A 19,320-nucleotide genomic window follows, 5' to 3' on the forward strand; every position below is an offset into this window, starting at 1 on the left:
CCTGGAGACTTACGAAAAGGGTTCTGCTGAAATTGAGGACGACGCAACGAGCTATGGAAAGAAGAATGATGGGTGTGACATTAAGGGATAAGAAAAGAGCAGATTGGGTGAGGCAACAAACGCGGGTAAACGACATCTTAGTTGAAATCAAGAAAAAGAAATGGGCATGGGCCGGACATGTAATGAGGAGGGAAGATAACCGATGGTCACTAAGGGTTACGGACTGGATTCCAAGGGAAGGGATGCGTAGCAGGGGGCGGCAGAAAGTTAGGTGGGCGGATGACATTAAGACGTTTGCAGGGACAACATGGTCACAATTAGTACATGACCGGGGTAGTTGGAGAAGTATGGGAGAGGCCTTTGCCCTGCAGTGGGCGTAACTAGGCTGATGATGATGATATATATATATATATATATATATATATATATATATATATATATATATATATATATATATATATATATATATATATATATATATATATAATTTTGTTTTTTTGAGCCGTAACAGATAAATGCTGAACTTGAGGAGATAAGCATATTTTTAATGGGCAGTCACAGCAAACCGCTGTGTTTAGTTGCCAGACACAAGTGTCTTTCATCAATACACGTTTTCTAGCGAGCGGATATTACATACTTGGGTGCGAACCCTAAGGAAAGAAACGAGGCAAGCTTACGGACGGAATTATTTATGCGTCTATGTACGGTCTAACAACTTCTCTTTGTGTTTCCGCGTACATAAGCATTACTGTTGTGTGAACACCCTAGTATTTTAAATAAAAAGAAATACTGCTATAATAATGTGCAAAAAAAGCAGTGAGGCGTGCAGACAGGACACTTCTTTTTCGCATAATGAATCCTTACCAACTAGCTCAGCTTTCTGTCGTTCCCTGCTATAATAAGTTTTCTAGGGTACGCGTGAGTACACCACTGTAGTGCAGCGCTTAGAGTAACGGCATCGTTATTACTCTGATCGTGCCTGTATTCTATAAATGTTTTTTCAAGAATTATGCAGAGAGTGAAACGTATGCATTCGGACCCCTCGAACAAGTTTTACTACATAAAATCTGACACTGAAGCACACTTGTGTCCGGAACAGCTTCCTTGATTTAGTTCCTTAAAATCGCATATTTGCTTTTTGTGCTATCAATCATATTTCTGCTTATGATTTTATACTTAGGCCTCGCTTTCTTATAGAACAACGTTTTGTCTCTAATCATTCAAAGAAACCAATGTTCTTTTTTTTTTTAGAAGAAGATGGTATAGTATTCTGTGCTGAACACGCTGGTGCATATTCTTCTAGCGACGCCTCCTCCACCAATATGTTGGTTCATCTCTTGTAAAGCAAAGCTGTCAAGGGGAATCCCACAATGGCTTTCGTGCGGCGGCGCAGGCCGGTTTGCAGCGGCGCGGTCGATATTATATATAATTGCAACGCGACAGGTACCAGGGTCCCGAATTCAGTTTGAAACTTAAGGGTCAGTGACTATGAAATAAAAGTTACTTTGCGCATATGTCATTTAAGGACGACAACCTATGTGCACGGTTTTATTTTAACCGGTTATCCATAATTTTTTTCTTCACGACGCCTCAGACCGGCTCCACATTAGAGGTCAGCTAGGAATTTGTACGGCTTCGGCGGTGAGAGCCGACGGCGTCGTGTCGCAACGCAGTCTCCGTGGAGGCCGTCACTAAGAAGCAGCAGCCACAACCGTGCTCGACCGCAGCAAGAACTGCTGCAGCAAACAGATCTGTGTAGTACTCCCGAAGGTTGTGATAACTCGGTTATACAGCTTCGCCATCTCTGATATATCAGTTGTCAGATGGGCATGCATCTGCGAAGTATTTTGAAAGCGAACATATTCCTTTGGCTCTTTTTCCCGTTTTCGCAGTAGATGGTCGGACGTTCACCGACTATACAAAGGCGCCGATGCAAAGGGCACGCGCTCTTGCACATACGAGTTGAAAGAAAACTTGTTCACCCGTAGGAACGCATGCAACAGGGGTATGAATCCATAATTTAATTGAAAGAACATCTATTCACTTGTAGGCACACGAGTTTCGGGACGCATTCGCCGTTACCCTTCTTCGACACGCACTTTCTGTTTTTTTTTATGCGTGCTCTTTCACGTTTCTTAGGCGACACGGGCCTTGACTCACGCTTATGATAACATCTACGCAATGTGTCCTTCACCTCGTTCCTCCCATTATCACCCCCCCCCCCCCCCCATTGTGATCCTTTTTCTTCCATTCTTCTTCCCTTACGTAGAGTAGCAGGCTAGATGCTCGATTTTCCGGCCGACTTCTATACATTTTCCAATCATTAAACTACGTTTTTTTATGCTACCCCTGCAGATGTGCTAGTTGATCGCTCTCTTCTCTACGGATTTACCCAGTACGGAACGTTACCTAAATACGCTCTCTACAAGAAAAAAACAACGCCAAGGGCGTCCCTCCTAAAAGAGAAAGAAAACATCAACAACAATTAGCTCTCTAGAAACGTTCCGCTATTCGTTAACACTGACAAACAGCACCGGTGGTTTCTGAAAATTTTTTGTTCTTCTTTGTTCGTTCCTTCTAGCTAGACACCAAACATAATTCTCGTCCGCTGCGGCTCTATTTTCGGCCAGTGTGTGTTAAGATCGGCCTGTAATGCCCGTAGATGCAAGCTTTCCTTGTTTTTTTTTTTTTTTTTTTGAAGTAAGCGACAAGATCCAAGAGGCATCTCTTTCGCGCTCCGGAAACGTTATGCCCAGATTAGTCGGCGAGATAGCAAAACACAGAATGATGACGAAAGGCTGCCATTTCGTGGAAGCTTTATGCTGTGCTGCTGGACAAGATGCCAGAAGTGCTAAGGGGCTAGGAAAGGAGCGGCCGCTTTCTGCAGACAGGCTTCCAGGAAGCGCTTTCATCATACCTTGATCTTTCTCGCACAAAAGCTTCTCCGTGACCATGCATAGAAGAAACGTGCACAGACGAATGCCCTGAACTATCCGCACCGGATAATTGAGGAGTGACTGATGTCATTAAGGATGTAGATGGTAACTCCGAAGCTGTTAGTAGTGTTTGACGATTCTAGACGTCGCGAAGTTTATTTTTGCGCTCAATTCCAACAGAAATTGTAATAACAGGATGCAATGTTCGCAGAAAATCAAGTCAGGAATGACGGAAGGACTCATTGTCCATGGAGGTATTAAAGTACAGATTTTTTTCGCAATTGGCTAAAGTTGCATCTCGATAATGCTATTGCTACTTTGCGTGGCAGATAATAAGAGTGGATAATAAGAGTGGTTTATTGAATCTTTCTTTGGCTAACATCGGAACGCAGCTATACATTACTATAGTGAAATTTCAATGTGATAGTGTCTTCATTTTGCACCTCGTTTTTTTTTTCATAACGTAAGTTAGAATCAGTGTAACGAAAGAAGTCAACGTCCTCTTAGCTTCAGATGCTTTGCTGCTCACACCCGGTCCAATATGATAAAGAATTATTCCCCCCAAAATTCAAACCATTTATTTCAAGGTTGTCACGATGTCGTTAATTTAGCGAGGAGTACCACGTTGCAGTTTGGGCTTTACAGAAATGTGAAAGATACCCGCCGTGGTTGCTCAGTGGCTATGATGTTGGGCTGCTGAGCACGAGGCTGCGGGATCGAATCCCGGCCACGGCGGCCGCATTTCGATGGGGGCGAAATGCGAAAACACCCGTGTACTTAGATTTAGGTGCACGTTAAAGAACCCCAGGTGGTCGAAATTTCCGGAGTCCTCCACTACAGCGCGCCTCTTAATCAGAAAGTGGTTTTGGCACGTAAAACCCCCTAATTTAAAAAAGAAATGTGAAAGCGACTTTTCACGTTATGGAGACGTTGACCGATTCTTATCGAGATCTTAATTTGAGAAGAAAAAATGACAAAAACACGACTTAATCAGAAGCGGATAATACGCATTGTAACTTTTCTACATTGGTGATTATCTTTAGTTTATGTTAATGATTTTCTAAACAAAAATAAGCCATAAGTGAGCCTTTTCACAGAAGATTACATTATTTATGGTTCGGTCATTGACGAATTGACGAAGAAGACATTATTGGCTTTGAAAGTTACCTAGATTCAATCATAATACTCTGAATTAAATTGTTCTTACCGTTAAAACTTAAAAACGTAAAATCATGACGCTTATCCGTTTATGCACCTTAACACACCGCCATCTCTACTCAGTTCCTGTTAAGCACACGCCATCATATAAGTGTCGCATGATCAATTCACTATCATGAGCGGTGCACACCGAAACGATATCACCGAACACCGAAGCATGCTCTGAAGTTTCGTGCATGCTCAGATATCTGCAACGTTACCTTAGGAAAACATCTTCAGAGGTCGAGAAACTTGCACACCTCTCGTACATCCGACCTAAACTCGAATACGCGACATCTGCCTGGCGCCCATCTAAAATGTACCTCGCCTCACACCTTGAAACGATCCAGAACCGCGTGGCTCGATTCAGCACATCATACTACTCAAGGCAACCTAGTGTTACACTACTAAAGGGCACACTCGGCCTTCCTTCACCTGTATCACGGCGCCTCATATCTTGTACATGCTTTCTTCATTCCTATTAGTGCCACCCGGTTTCAATGCATGCTTTGTTAAAAACGTCTTGCCGAACTTACAGTCGCCTAATTCACAGCATACTCCTAATGCGCATCCTTGTTCAAACATTAGCAGTGCCAAATTCATTCTTTCCACAAGAAATAGTCATATGGAATACCCTCCCTCATAACATTATCACATGAAGCAATCGAAATTCATTTTATGATAAACTAAAATGCTACCTTAGATCAGATAAACTTGTTCTCCTTGTCGCAAAATAATTTATTGTTACTTTGTACACTATTGTTCTGTTTAATATTTGATCATCCTATATACTCGCGTTTTAAAAGATAATCAGCGTTTGTATACCTGTTAGATTTACCCAGACTAGCGTTTCCCTACCACCGGTTACCACGTAATCGCTTTTTCTTTTTCTTTTTTTCTTTTCTCGTTCGTATTGTTCTCGCGAGCAATGAAAACATGAAACATGTACTCAAGCGTCCCCTTATGTAATGCCCGTGGGCCTTTAAGAAAACATAAATGAAATCAGGGGAAACATATAACGGTTAGGCATGTATAGTCTCGACGAAGTTTCTAAGGTCACCTGTGCACCGCGCGGTGGCCTACTAACTGCCAGAAAAAAATAAAAATAGGCAGAACACATCTCACGATCAATGTCGACGTTAATGCGACTAGCACTGAAGTAGTGCAGCGGCATGCCACATCGTCAATACCGAAACGCGTATGCAACCGGGGTTTCCGCCATCTAGCGGTGCCACGGCGAAGTCCACGCGTGGCGCGGCTTCGATTCCGCCGAGTACCGGAGAAATTTTGAAGGTTATTTTTCGTCACTCAAGAGTGCGTGGCGCGTAACAGTTACTGAAGTTTTCATCAAAGAGTTTCATTGAGGAGGGGCACATACCTCGCGGCACATACCCGGTGACCCAGTTTAACGTCAAATAGGTTCATTGCAAACCGGCCCAGACCAAATGGCCCATACCTATTTGCCCCAAGTCAGCATCAAAGCGACTCGTTGAAAGAAGAAAAGAACCGCGACTTCGGACGGGACGTGATGAAAGGAGTGGACTGGCCGAGCGGTAGGTTCGTTGAACAACGGCACGTACCCAGTGCCACATGCGCAGTCCACATACCCAGTGACCCAAGTTGATGCGGCACTTAGTTTCCGTTCCTTCAGCGTAGCAGCTCGATGCGCTACCCATCAGACCAGACTGCCTACCCAGTGACCCCAGTGGGTAGGTAAACGGTTACCCTTGAAAGTTCGTGAAGTACTCTAGCAATGTTTATCACATTAAAATGCTTCGAAAACAAAGTGCCATAGACATCAAGCTCGCCTTCTACACCTCGAGCTCCCGTTTCGTGCGTCTAAGCAGTTCGCAAGGGATCGTGGTGGGCACGCCGTCGGCTGACCCACAGAGCGACTGGCGTCGCCCCTGTGACACACATTCTGGCGGCCTAGCCCAGTTCTGCCCATCGGAGGGGCCGGCGTTCTCTGTGTCAGAAGGGCTGGCTGAGCAAGAACCGGGACGCCTTTTTTTTCGCTCCCTCGCGATCCCACAGGTGCGTCGAGAGGGGGCCGCGGAGGTGTGCCGCACGGGTGGCCGGGAGCGGCGTCCTGGGGAGCGAAAGGGGGGACAGAAAAGGAGGCGCGTCCAGGTGAGTCGGAGGAAGAAGATGCCGGGGGAGGCGGAGGCTGCTCGCCTCCCCCCACGTGACGGCGGGAAGAGGCGGCCGCCAGGGGCTCGCGTGCCGGCATCGCATCGACCGTCGGTCGTCGGCGACGGCAATCGCGTCGGCAGCGGCGGCGGCGGCGGCAGCTGCACACCAGCTCCAGCAGCGGGTCTTCCCCCAACCCCGAACCCGTCCGTGCAGCGTCGGCAGAAAGCAGAGTCGGCGAGCGGCAGGCCCAACAGGCATCGGTGGGTCGTCAACGTCGGCACGCGGCGCCCCATGGCGCGGGCGGCCGGCGGAGGCGGCGCTAGCGCGACGTCTTCCGACGACGGGGGCTGCATGTGGCTGCGTCGTCGTCGGCGGGTCGGCTGAGCGCGGGGGGCCATGCAGCGAGCGCTGCGCATGAACGATGCACAGCTGCTGTCGCTGTCCGAGAAGGCGCTGCACGACAACTGCCTGCGTGGCTACCTCTGCAAGCGCACGGCGGACAGCGCACGCTGGCAGCTCCGCTGGTTCGTGCTCTACCAGAACCTGCTCTTCTACTTCGAGAACGACACGACGACCCGGCCGTCGGGCGTGCTCTTCCTCGAGGGCTCCTACTGCGAGCGCCTGCTCACGCCCGTCACCGGCGGCAAGAACACGGGCAGCACTCAGGTGAGCTGGCCGAGCACCTTCGCTGTTGCACGCCGTCGTTACTCACGCACCAAGGGGAGCTCGCCCAGCGACCGCAATCGGAAACGCGATGCAGGTGGCGTCACGTCGACAGACGAAATCCACACCACTGCAACGCGCGAACACACGTGCATGATTCGCACATGCCACTCACTTCAGCGAAGTGGTGTGAACACAGATGGTCGCCCCGCAATCTTGACGTGGCGATGCAATGTGACGTCGTTTCAATTACAACGTCCTGCTAAAGACTCTTCGGCCACTTTTCGAATTGCCTCAAAAGTCAATACTAATTAGCGTCACGTTGGACGGGACGTCGCAAGCGTGCGATGTCGGCCTTCGAGTTTTCGAGTATCTACATCGTGAACACAGCCTACGTATACTTACACGAACTGGTTCTTTAATGATATAAATTAAAGCTCTAACGTCATCGTAGTTGTCTTACGTGATGATTATTGTCGACACAAAGCAACTAAGATTCACGTCAGTCTGTACATGATGACCAGGTCAGCAATGTTACGTTTTGTGGTATTTATGCAATATAGGCGCATCAATAGCGCAAAATCAATTAACAAAGCGGTAACTACGTTGCAGAAGTAAAGAACCTATACGCTTGCTTGTATGATAGCATCGAACTTAACAGTCATTAGGGACCTGTGCTCTGATACGTTTCTTGTGTAATTATGATGTACTTTTGCTAGCGACAAAAAGACTATTGAAAGGTACTTTTTTTTTTATTCAAGAACAATGGATTTCAAAGCCATAGGCAGCTATTACAAAGGTAACGGCACTAAACTTTCAGCGTGCTTCTATCGCTCGAGGCGCAGCTTGGGTACGCTCACACTTTTCGATCATAAGAGAGCTTGCGGTAACAGTCAGGAAGCCCAAGCACAAGCGATCTCATTAGTGCTAGAAGATTTTTCGGAGCACACAAGTACGCTTATAAAAGTCAGTAATGATATATCGATATATTTTCTCACGAGTCTTGTTCGAAGTGACACTTAACACGAAGGCTTAATCTCAGGTGGGCTTCAGACAGGGAAAATACCTAATTAGCCGTCCCGTGTAATTTCCGTGAACGTAGTCTTGCGTCATCCTCCAGCATCGTCGCGCAACGAGTCCTTGATCAGGGAATATGTGATGGAATACTCGTTCCCTGTATTTGCCTCGCACAGAGAAAGTGTGTTGTACTGCGGGCCTATCTCGGCGTACTGCAGAGTAGTCGACTCCACTGAAGAGCGGGTCCACACCCTCATCTTGAAGAGGCTACTGCATTGTCATGTATATATAACTTGTAATGGCTGCTGCATTTCGGCATCATTTGTACTCGTCCACACACGGCTTTTCTATTTCTTGTCTTTAGTGTAATGTCCACAAGCACTAACGACTTCTCTTATCATCATCCAGCCCAGTACTTTCACTCTCGTTACTTCTTTCCCACTGCAGAGTAGCAGACTAGAGCGCACCAGCTCAGGTAGACCTCTCTGTCGTTCCTATCAATAAAACCGCTCACCTTCTCTCTTTCTCGCCTTCAAGTGCTTGGTATTCAAGACCGTAAGCTTGCTAATTTACCAAGCTCCTTGTTCTTTTCGGCATTGACATCTCAGTGATTATGAAAAAACGTACGATGGAAGTATGCCATCTGTGAGCGCTTTCTCGACAACCGTTCTCGCGTGCCACAGAGGAAACGTGACCAAAAGTAAGAATTTTTCCCGGGGAGTCTCACAGAATAAAAATATGGCGCATCGGTTAGTGGCACGAAAGCGAGGAGAACACAATAATAGTGCTGGAACCGCTATAATCACGATAAGTTTCTTACTTTTAGTGCCTTAAGCCACTCCTATGTGCATGTAAACGAGAAGAAAGGGGGTTAACCGAGGGGCCCAATTTTTATTAGTAATATCATGAGAAGCCAACAAACACTGACACCAAGGACAACATAGGGGAAATTAGTTGTGCTTAATAAATGGAATGAAGAAACGATAAATAATGGAAATTAAAGTGGATGAAAAAAACAACTTGCCGCAGGTGGGAACCGAACCCACAACCTTCGCATTTCGCGTACGATGCTCTACCAATTGAGCTACCGCGGCGCTGTTTCCCCATCCACTTTCTTGGGTATTTATATGTACTAGTAAACCCTGGGAGTGTTCACGTTCTCGTGACGCCTGCGGCAACAAGGACGTTCCACGTCCGCCGCCAAGGTCTGTGAGTGGTGGCGCTGGCTAACACTCCCAGGGTTTACTAGTACACATAAATACCCAAGAAAGTGGATGGGGAAACAGCGCCGCGGTAGCTCAATTGGTAGAGCATCGTACGCGAAATGCGAAGGTTGTGGGTTCGGTTCCCACCTGCGGCAAGTTGTTTTTTCATCCACTTTAATTTCCATTATTTATCGTTTCTTCATTCCATTTATTAAGCACAACTAATTTCCCCTATGTTGTCCTTGGTGTCAGTGTTTGTTGGCTTCTCATGATATTCCTATGTGCATGTGTAATTTGAATCTCTGTGTGAGAGCACCTCTTGTACCTACGCGCAATAGTAACTTATGGACATTTTCTGAATTTGCTGCACTGGCGAAAGTTGAACCGAATGAAGTAAACTGACCTATGTCGTGCACATAAAAAATAAAGCGCGGGAAGCTTCACCTGTTTAACATAATCTTTTAATATGCCTTTCAAAGCATTTTTCTCTCGTCGACTCGGCTTTTTTTGATCAGTTAAACAAAGAATCACGTCTTCTATGAGTCACATCACTTATCTCCACCAGTCACGAATGCGTTGCATTGGTTCGGAAAATTTACTCCTTTCACCACCTGGAGCAGCATACCAGGCCTCTCCAGGTATCATTAAACTTATCTCTCTTTCTCACTCTTAGCTTCATCCTGATACTTCCACCGATCTAGAAAAATTTCTCGGTTGGTGCACATATAGCTGGAATGGGCGTCATAAATAACAGTGTTCCGTGGTTACGGTTGCTTTCCTTTCCGATTTCAGGACACCCATCTTGCAAAAGTATTCTTCTACCAGCATTCGAAGACACTGCTTTATGGGGCCATGCCTACGTGTTGCTTCGTACTTCTTTATCAGGCATCTCCGAAGATGGGACACGTCTTCACTGCGACGAACGACCGGTCATATTTAAACGAAACTGCTCGTCTCTCCACTGCCATGTAATGTGAAGCAAACTGCTGCCAATGTTTTCTCTCGCCGAATTCATTGCATTAAAAAACATACGACTCACGACGCTATAGTCATACTTCGAAGCTCTAAATCTGACGTTTACGGCCACCGTTAGAAGGAAGCCTCTCACATGAGACTAAGGACGACAAGAAAAAAAAATAGAAGCAAAAAGAATGAGCGGCTCTCTTGCATAGAAAAAGAAATCTTACCCTTGCGTGCCCTCCATCCAAATGGGCCCAAACTCCGTAAGTATTTTGAACGCTCAGCGGAATGACGCGCAATTATGCAGCAAACGTTGTCGGTTTCCCATGAAGCCCACACGAATGCAATGAGAACTCACGTGCAACAACAAACAGTGGAGAGCTTTAAGTTCGTGAAAAATATCTACGTAAACTTCAGGCTGGCATTCATTGCTTTTCAGAGCAGTTCACTGTAGTAGTTGCATTCGTTTGCGTTAGACGGCACGTTAAACTGGATACGTTAGAATGTACTCATACTCCACGTGTTAATCTGTTTAAAGTGTTTCTAAGAAGACAGCGTCTTTTGCAACTCGAGTTTTGGAAGGCAACCATTTATGTACGAGGGAATTTGATTGCGTACAGCTCCCCTGTCAAAAAACATCAGTGCCATGCTTGCACGTGAAGCACCATCTGCACTAACGTTTTCCGTCGTAGAATTCAAGAAATACGCGCTGGTGTGAGAACTCATAACTGATATTTCTTTTTTTTTGGAATACGAAAGACTACTCCCACAGTTTGTCCATAGCTTTCGCTCACTTTCCTTAATCGTTCATCTTTCTTGAGCAAGAGCTGGGCGTTCCCCAGTACGGTCGGAATTGATTTCGCGTACATTTGACGAGGTAGAGTAAGGTAAAGGAACTGCCGAAGAACAAGAGAAAGGGACGCTCCAGTGAAAGCTTTGCTACTAAACTGACGCCTGGTACGTATCCATTAAACTGCAGCAAACTCTAACTAATTCACAATCGTAGGCGCCTTATTCGCGCCTTATTTTATCCTCATCATTATTAGTTACAGCGCACACTGAAAGCACGGACAAAGAAGAGATGTGAAATATAGCACTCGTATTTCGTCTCTCTTCTTTGTCCGCGTTTTTAGTGCGTGCTGTAACTAATAATAATGCAGTTGTACCGACTCGCCCAGCTAGCTACCGCATTGTTTTAAACTGCAGATAAGCGATGGTTACATGAAAATTACGTTACAGTTCTTGCTTTTACAAGGGTGAGAGAGAGCGAGAGAGGGAAAGAGAGAGATCAAGGAGAGGAAAGTCAGGGAGGTCAACCAGACGAGCGCCCGGTTTGCTACCCGGCACTGGGGGTAAAGGAAACAGGAATAGAAAGAAGAAAAGATGGAGAGAGTGAGCACTAAGAGCACGTGGGATGATGCACAGGGACACTATAAGCGGTCTCTTAAAGTGTCGCTCTTCAAGTAGTGTACTAGTGCACGAGTCGCTTTTTGTGCCAGTGACGGGTATAGCCATGGTCCGAGTATCTTTGACGCAGAGAACAGTCTCCAGTCCAGCCCGTTTAGACTTGTCCGATAGAGCGGGTGCTTTGCATTAAAAAGCAATAAAATGATGGCAATCACTCGATTCTTCAAGTCGTCTTCGTGATGCTAGAATGACTCGGAAGCAATAAACAAAACGGATGCAACGTCAAAGCGAGGTTTATGCAGTGACAACCTGACAAAGACGTAATTGCATGACGCTTATTATGTTTGCAACGAGTATAAGCGGAAAATGACGGCGGCTGAAATAATTTGAACGGGCCCTTGATACTAGGTGCTAATAAGAAACAAACTAGTTACGCTAACCACGCTATGTTTATTTTAGTTCTGAGGGATTCGAACTTTATTTATTTCCTGGCAATAGGCAGTGGACGAAAGCCTGCCAGAATTTTCTAAAGCAATAAGTGAAGAACTAATTTATCGGGCGTAAACAACAAAGCGTTTTCTGATTTCGTAACCACAGTTAACTATCCAGTTCGCGGCACATTTTCGTTGCGAAACAGCTGCGTTCGTATCGAACTCCTCGCGTTGTGTAACGTGCGCGAAAGACTTTATTTCTTTCTGTGATACACACCGTCGCAGGACGGCACGTTTGCAAACATAGGCGAGCTTTGCTTCGTTCCGTAACTGTTCGTGTCACGCCAATTTTATTGTGCGAAAATTTGCTCTGTAGGCGTCGCTGTTTTGCCACGTTACGCACTATAGCGTGAGGCCAATGTAAATAGTTCAAGCATGGCACTGCTTAAATGGCACCGACAGTTGTAAGAACGATTAGAAACTTTATGTAAGAAAGCAATGAGAGATTTTTTTTTGCGATATCCGGTGCCTCAACCGGCAGTCATTCCCAAAGGCCGCGCGTGTCAGGTCCTCCTCTTCAGAACTCAAAATGGAACGAAGGTCTTACAAGGTCCCCGTTTAGACATCTCTGTATTTGATACGAGTAGGCCAGTATAACAAGATCAGGAGAGTGTTGCCAAGAAAGCTCCAACTTAAGTGCTAGGGCCGTAGTCTTTGAGTTTGGCAACAGTCATTTCACGGACTGAGTGTTTTGTTAAATTATTTCCCCTTGAGTCTCTTGTAGCAGCTCAACATGTGCTTGCAAACCCATATAACAAAGTAACAACTTAGTGTCTTCGTCTTTCTTTAATGACAAAATCACCTGAAATAGTTGCATGACGGCTTTCTAAGTACAAGGTAAGATTTGCTACGTTTCATTCTTGCTTTGTAATGGATGTCTTATAGTCTTTGTGCAAGCAGGGTTGCGTAAATTTAGGAAAAAGAGCTGATGGTTCTAATGCTTACCTTGTGAAACTGGACCCGTATTGGAATACAGAAACATTCTTACGCTAAAAGTGTTCGTAAGCGCAAACTACAGTCAATTCTCATGGCAGACATATTTTAAGCGAAGGCGGCAGACGAGTGGCAAAGGGCACTTACGAACAAAAAGCTTCGTGAATTCGTCCTGACGTTTGTTAATATGTTTTAGACTACCACTTCTTCACAAGGACGCCATGTTTCAGCTTGTATAGGCTATCAAGTACCTTAAACAAAAGAGATAATACATTTTATTTTAGTTCGGTCCTCATTCTGAAGGGCTTGTTTTGAAATGTCATCAGCTTTTACTGCACACATTACTGGCGTGGTGCTAAAGAGCCGGAACCTTCGGCTAAAGGAACACCTTCCGTAAAGCGATAACGAACATGGTGGTGTCGCTCGTTGGAAGGTCCAGGCTCCCAGTCGAAGCGAGCTGGTCGCAGCCTTGGATTTAACGTTCTTTCACGCTTCTTGTTGCGCAGGATTACCGTGTTTGTTTTTCAGCGCGATATTTTCGGATGAAGCACTACGAGTGCCCGCGCACGGCAAGACCTGCATTTGCTAACTCTGCACTCGCGCACTATTTTCACGTGTGCGCCTCTTCTGTGCATATTTATTTGCTTTGCCCCGAGTTAAACCGATACCGGGAATAATTATTTCGGATACTGGCTTCGGCCACTGAGCGTGTCTGGTTCGCATTATTGGTTACAATTCGGGTCTTTGCTCGTGTAATTTGTACGCCTGAATAACAGAAGGCGTTCAATTATATTTTTGTTCGCCACATTCACAAGGTAGAATTAGAGGATTTCGAAACCATAATATCCATTCCCGAAGCACGAATTGGCGGGAGCGTTTCAGCAGTTACTTACATTAAAGAAACAATCAGGAGAAGGAATTTTAAAATGGCGCATAAAGTTTCGTCTTCGTGATTTTTTTTCTTCCACAGCTTTCATAAATCCCCTTCTGCTTTCGCTTTCTGGGGCACTTCTCAAAATAACACGCAGAATAAATAAAAGAATTAGATGCTTACGTGAAAATTGATGTTCAGCAAAGCGTTCTTTTCTGTTTGCGTAAATATTAAAGCAAGAGTTTTGCAAACGTACAGCGAATGATGCATATGTTTATGCAAAGTGACGCAAACGCAGTACAACGGTAATGCAAATATAACGCAATTGCGCAGATGTTTCGATGCGCGTGCGGCGTCATTTACATGCGACACACACGCACATGAAACTAATTAGATACAACGCACGTGCCTGTTGATTTTTAGAATAGTGTCGATAAATATGGGACGTAGCCTTGCGAGAACTTCATGCGATAGGATTGATCCTCAACGTGCAGGATTTACTTTCAACGTTGAAGGGCTGACCTTCAACGTGTCCATTTCGTTGGCGTAGTAAACGTGTTCCCACTTGTTATCATGGGCCGTGATGACTATTAAAAATATTCTGCGTTTCTGCACGCCACTATGACGATATGATCGTGAGACACGCCGCGTTGCGGACTCCGGAATAATTGTGACCAACTGTAGGTTTCATAGTGTACCTAAATCTAAGCTCATGGGCGTTCCTTTTTTTTTTCATTTCACCCTCATCAAGCGACGACTACGGCTGAAGTCAAAGCTGGTAAGACGTACACTGAAGACGACTTCAATGTAGGTCGGCAAACACGAAGTTTCCAGTTTTCGTATGTCCACATTATTGTTTCCGTTGAAGACCAAGCGCTTCGTGCTGTGATAGCTGTTGCTGTAGCCAGGAACCACTGCTCCGCGTGCCTACAGAACAAAACACCGGGCGAGGAATTGCTTAACTTGCTTTTGCATTGCTGACGCACTGATGTAAAGGGTGGCGAACGCGACCATGATGTCCCCACATTTTACTCGAGCAAAGTACTCGTCACAAACACCAACTGCACTCGGCCTCTGTGTTGGGTAGCATAGAAAGGAACTTCTCCGAGCCGACTGCGAGATATGTGGAGGTTCCGCTCTTTTAAATTGACACGCCGGCACACCCTAGCGCTCTCCCCGTTCTACTGACACAGTCACTGGAAACAGGAAATCGGCCGCGGGTCCGCACTCCACGTCTGCGAAATTGCGAGAATGTCGGTGTTGGGCGTCACGTGAAGAGTGAGTATCCCTGCGGCGAGCGTGAGCGTGAAGATTCTCGAGCGGGTGAACACACACGTATTGGTTTCCAGCCTTGATAACTGCCACCACATTGGGCTGCTACTGCTGCTGCTGCTAATATTCAGTTCAGCAGGTCCCCACAAAGGGCGATGGGAAAGCAGCGCTGCACTTTCGAACTGACACAGAGCCCCCCCTTGCGGACATAGCGTGCATTATTTAGCCATATAAGCAGCAGAACATGTCCAGTGGCGGGACGGAGGGGGACGTTCAGAAGGCGAGAAAAAAGAAGCTTGGAGGCCGTTGTTATTTCTGTGTGGGTAATTGCCACGACTAGAAAAGCCGCAGTATAGCCCCACGATCGCATTATTTTTCATGAATACTACAAGCATGAGTGACGGCGACGTTGGACGCAGGCAAGCGCGATCGCGCGCCGTTTCAACTATTATTTTTAAGCTTCTCGGACAAAATATGCGTGTGCATTTGAGTTCATTGAAAGTGATTATGGGAATGACCGAGAACGTGTTGCTAGTACAAGAATACCTACAGGCGGTATCTTTCTCGGGAGCGCTAATATAATAGTGCCAGCCGGGGTAAATTCCCACTGGGCTGGCAGCGCTGCGCGTCTTTGGCAGTGCCTGGTGACAAAACGAAACGGCCGCAAATGACAGTGCTAATCACGTAGTTTAACAGTGAACATAAACGGCGAACGCTTCGTGTTTACTGCAGAAACAATGCGTCAACGCGGCGCCAACGCGTCGCCGCGACCACTGACACAAACACTGGTTATCTTTTGGGTATGCAGCTTCTCTTGCAAGCATAGTGATGTCAGCTACAGTAAAGTGACGCGTAGTGTTCATTTTATTAAAAGCGATGTCCGCGTTCAGACGTTCAGCGCCGACGAGAGTTCCGATGCGAGCCAAGTTCAGCTGCAGTGCACAGTGCGCGGCGCACAGCGAAGCACTGGTCGGCAGTGCTCGCATCGCAATCAGCGGTGCCGAAAGTACCAGCATGTTTTTTTTTCCTTTATGTGAATTTATTGCGAGGAGAGGGTGAAACGGCTTAAAACGGTGACAAAGCGTTGCCGCTTGGGAGCGTCGGTGGTTCGTTCGGAAGCGCCGTTAGCTTCCGATTGGAAGTGAAGCGGAAAGTGCTATAATCGGCGGCGAGCGATGAGCTACGGTGATGTCGCTGGCGACGCCACATCGCAGCCGCGACCGCTCCTTTGTCGCTGAATGGCCGCATCTCTGTGGCGCAGGGAGATCTCGCCAGCTGTTTGCCAGCGAGACCACCATCAGCCGGCGGTGCGCGATCCGCAAACGTCGTGCGGCGAGTTGCCGTGCAGCTAACGTGGACGCGCCTTTTAATTCTAGCGCCGTGGACGCTATAAGTGGCTCCGAAGAAGTCAACATCCCTTTGCTTACGAAGGAACTGTTTCTCTATTCGCGTCTGAAATATGTAAAAATGAAACATGTGATCGCGTACTTGAACAGCGTAGCTTCTTCACTCGTGAGTTGCATTTCGCTGCAACTCTGAACTACCGTTGTCCGGCATAGATTCCTCAACGCCAAAACATTTTTGTGTACGCAATGCTCGCCCTTTTCGAGTTACTGTGGATAAAGGAACTCTTCTAGTGAGTCGATCCCTTTGAAACCGCGTATACCGCAACACTATCGGTGGCATAAGCTTGCAGGGGCTGGTGGCTTCCAGTTTTTTGCGCAAAACACCTATCGGGCGTTTTTCCCAAGTAAATTCGCATTTTCAATAGTCTTACTGAGAGAAATAAAAAAAGAAAAACTAAAAACACTCCGAACTCACTAAGGTTGCGATTTCGTAAAACGTAAGAACAACGTGCTCTCTGCGGCCCCGCGCTTGTTCGGAAGACTAAAAGTTACGGTGCGTTCTCATTCACGGCGCTGACGATCGTTTTTCACGAGCGCCCCCTGGGAAGCGCTGGTTTACCATAGGTAGTAGAGTTTCTCACTGTATTAGCTACGGGAAATTCTGGCGCCACCGCTTATAGGAGTTTTCTAACGAGCGTTGTGCCGTCATGGGAATGACGGTGCATGGGCGTGCGATAGTTGTGTTGGCTGGTGTTGTACAAGGCTGCGTCTAAAACGACACAGATAACGCGTTCTTAAAAGCAAGTCTTCATAAAAGGTTTTCATTCTCCAATATTACATCTTTCAATGAAGTTTATTCACTTACAATGCCGAATCAAGCGACGAAAAGCAAGAACAGACGTCAAACTGTTCCAGAGTGAGCGTGGACATCGTCGTCCGTCTTCCTACATTCCTCATAATTAAACAAAACAGATTTTTGGTAAATAATAAAGGTAAAACAGGTATTTACGTGCTGCTTTAGTAGGAAATGAATAATGTGACATAGGAAACGGTACTAGTCAGGCACGTCTTCAAGGTGCCTTGGCTCTGCGAGTAGCCAAGGCACGAGTAGTATCAGCGGAGATAAGTGCGTCAGTGAGACTTCCATCCACTTCTCTGATAGGGAGTTTCGGTTCTTGGCCAACTCAATCAGGTACACGGGGTAACAAGTGATGTTCAATACGGTAGCCTTGTTTTGTTCTGTTTCAGTTTTTCTATTTATTCGTGTGTGCGTTTGGAATAAAGTTCAGTTGTGAGTTAGCGCTCGTCACTGTCTTTCCGTGGCATTGTCCTCGTGTATACGCGCAAACTTTTTGAGTATGCATTCAAAGATCCCTGACTGCTTCTCACGCTTCCCTGAAACTGCAGCCTATGCCACCGTAATGTTTACCGGGAAACGCTGGCGGCGAACTCTGTGCACGACGGCGAGCTTCCTGGTAGAAACGCAGCCTCTTGCGCGGGCCGCGGATGCGCGGAGGCGAGCGCCACTTGGATGGTGCTGCAAGGAACCGGGCGCGCCGCTCTATGAATGGTAGAAACGCTGGAACAGGGGTTTGCGTTTGAGTTTCCTCGTAACAGAATTATGTTTTCTCGTATATGCAGATTACACTCCGACACTATCATGTCTCTAGATTGTGTCTAAGTCGGCCTTTACGATTTCTCTGACGCATTTCACGTTGAGAAATTCAATTAGTTCAGTAACGCCTCTGCGCTACACAGAGGGTCTGCGTGGTTAGGTGTGCATGGTTCGAAATGATTTTTAGCTCGCAATGCGCTCTACACTGGACACGTGACGCCGACGCCGGATTTTCTGCGACGCGAAGCCCTTAACGCTGCCGCGTTAAAGCTACTGTAGCTCTCGAATCGCTTTTCGCACCGACGACAGCCAACTATTGATGTTGCTATAGTCGCATAATCATTTATTTTCATAAAGTGCTATGAAGTCGAACTGGTGGTCGAATGCTGTCTGAAGAGAGATGCACAGGGCGTCTTACCGGTGATAGGTTCACGACACGCTCTCGATATTTTACGGACGTCCACGACAGCCGCACGTCGGTTTACCGCCCATTCCAAAACTGAAGAAGTAAGCGCTCGTACACGCCAGCCGCAGGCGGTGCAGCTGCGGTACAGCTGTGAAAAGAAGGCAGTCAAAGATTATCTCGGATACTCTAGTCCCCTACGTTACACAGCAAACATTTTCGAGAAAGAAAGGAAAAAGGCTACCGTAGCGTATAAACTAATGAACAAGTAATAGCAGCGCGCTCTATGTTGCAAACATTTCGCCGTGCAGCTGGGCCTGATGCCTTCGCCGACGCCTCGAAAGCTCCCGCTAGACTATACTTTGTACCGGTCGATTGAATTTACCAGTTGCGTAACTAAAGTAATAAAAATGATATCAGTCACACGTTCATAGTGGTAGCTCAAGCATTACAGAAGCCACCCTGATGAGTATAGATTGCAGCCTGACGCGCAACTGGCCGGCTCTGTCATGTCTCACCTGTTTCTGGCATGGATCACAGAAGAGACGTTACTGAAGGTTCGCGAGCTACTGGCAGGACAACAATCGCGTTAACCGCGCTGAATATATATTTAGAACAAGAAGTACTCTCAGCATACATATACTTTTTGAACTCGACGAGGCCACTTTATCACAATTATGGTTATTCTATTTTTAAGACTCCTTCGAAACTGGCAGCTTTTGTTGTCTGCGGCTTATCAGAAATGGTCCCATAAAAACGAGGAAGTAGCGCAATTTGCATATTTAGGTGGCCCGTTTTGCATACACTTAAAGCTTAAACGAGCGTTTAATACTCGCTGAAAGAAAATTGCATAGGGAACACGCGCAAGCAT

At 46.4% G+C, this 19,320-nt stretch overlaps 1 protein-coding gene across 1 annotated transcript in view; it reads left to right on the top strand.

Annotated features, from left to right (window-relative positions):
• Positions 1-6,427: 6,427 nt before the first annotated feature.
• Positions 6,428-19,320, top strand: part of LOC142570281 (ras-specific guanine nucleotide-releasing factor 2-like) — a 391,080-nt gene continuing 378,187 nt past the window's right edge. The window contains exon 1 of the mRNA XM_075678676.1: positions 6,428-6,932. Coding sequence (XP_075534791.1) covers positions 6,663-6,932 — 270 coding nt within the window. The 5' untranslated portion in view covers positions 6,428-6,662. The remainder of the gene's footprint in view (positions 6,933-19,320) is intronic.

The sequence above is a fragment of the Dermacentor variabilis genome, chromosome 2, assembly GCF_050947875.1.
Source record: "Dermacentor variabilis isolate Ectoservices chromosome 2, ASM5094787v1, whole genome shotgun sequence".
In the NCBI taxonomy this organism is placed as follows: Eukaryota; Metazoa; Arthropoda; class Arachnida; order Ixodida; family Ixodidae; genus Dermacentor; species Dermacentor variabilis.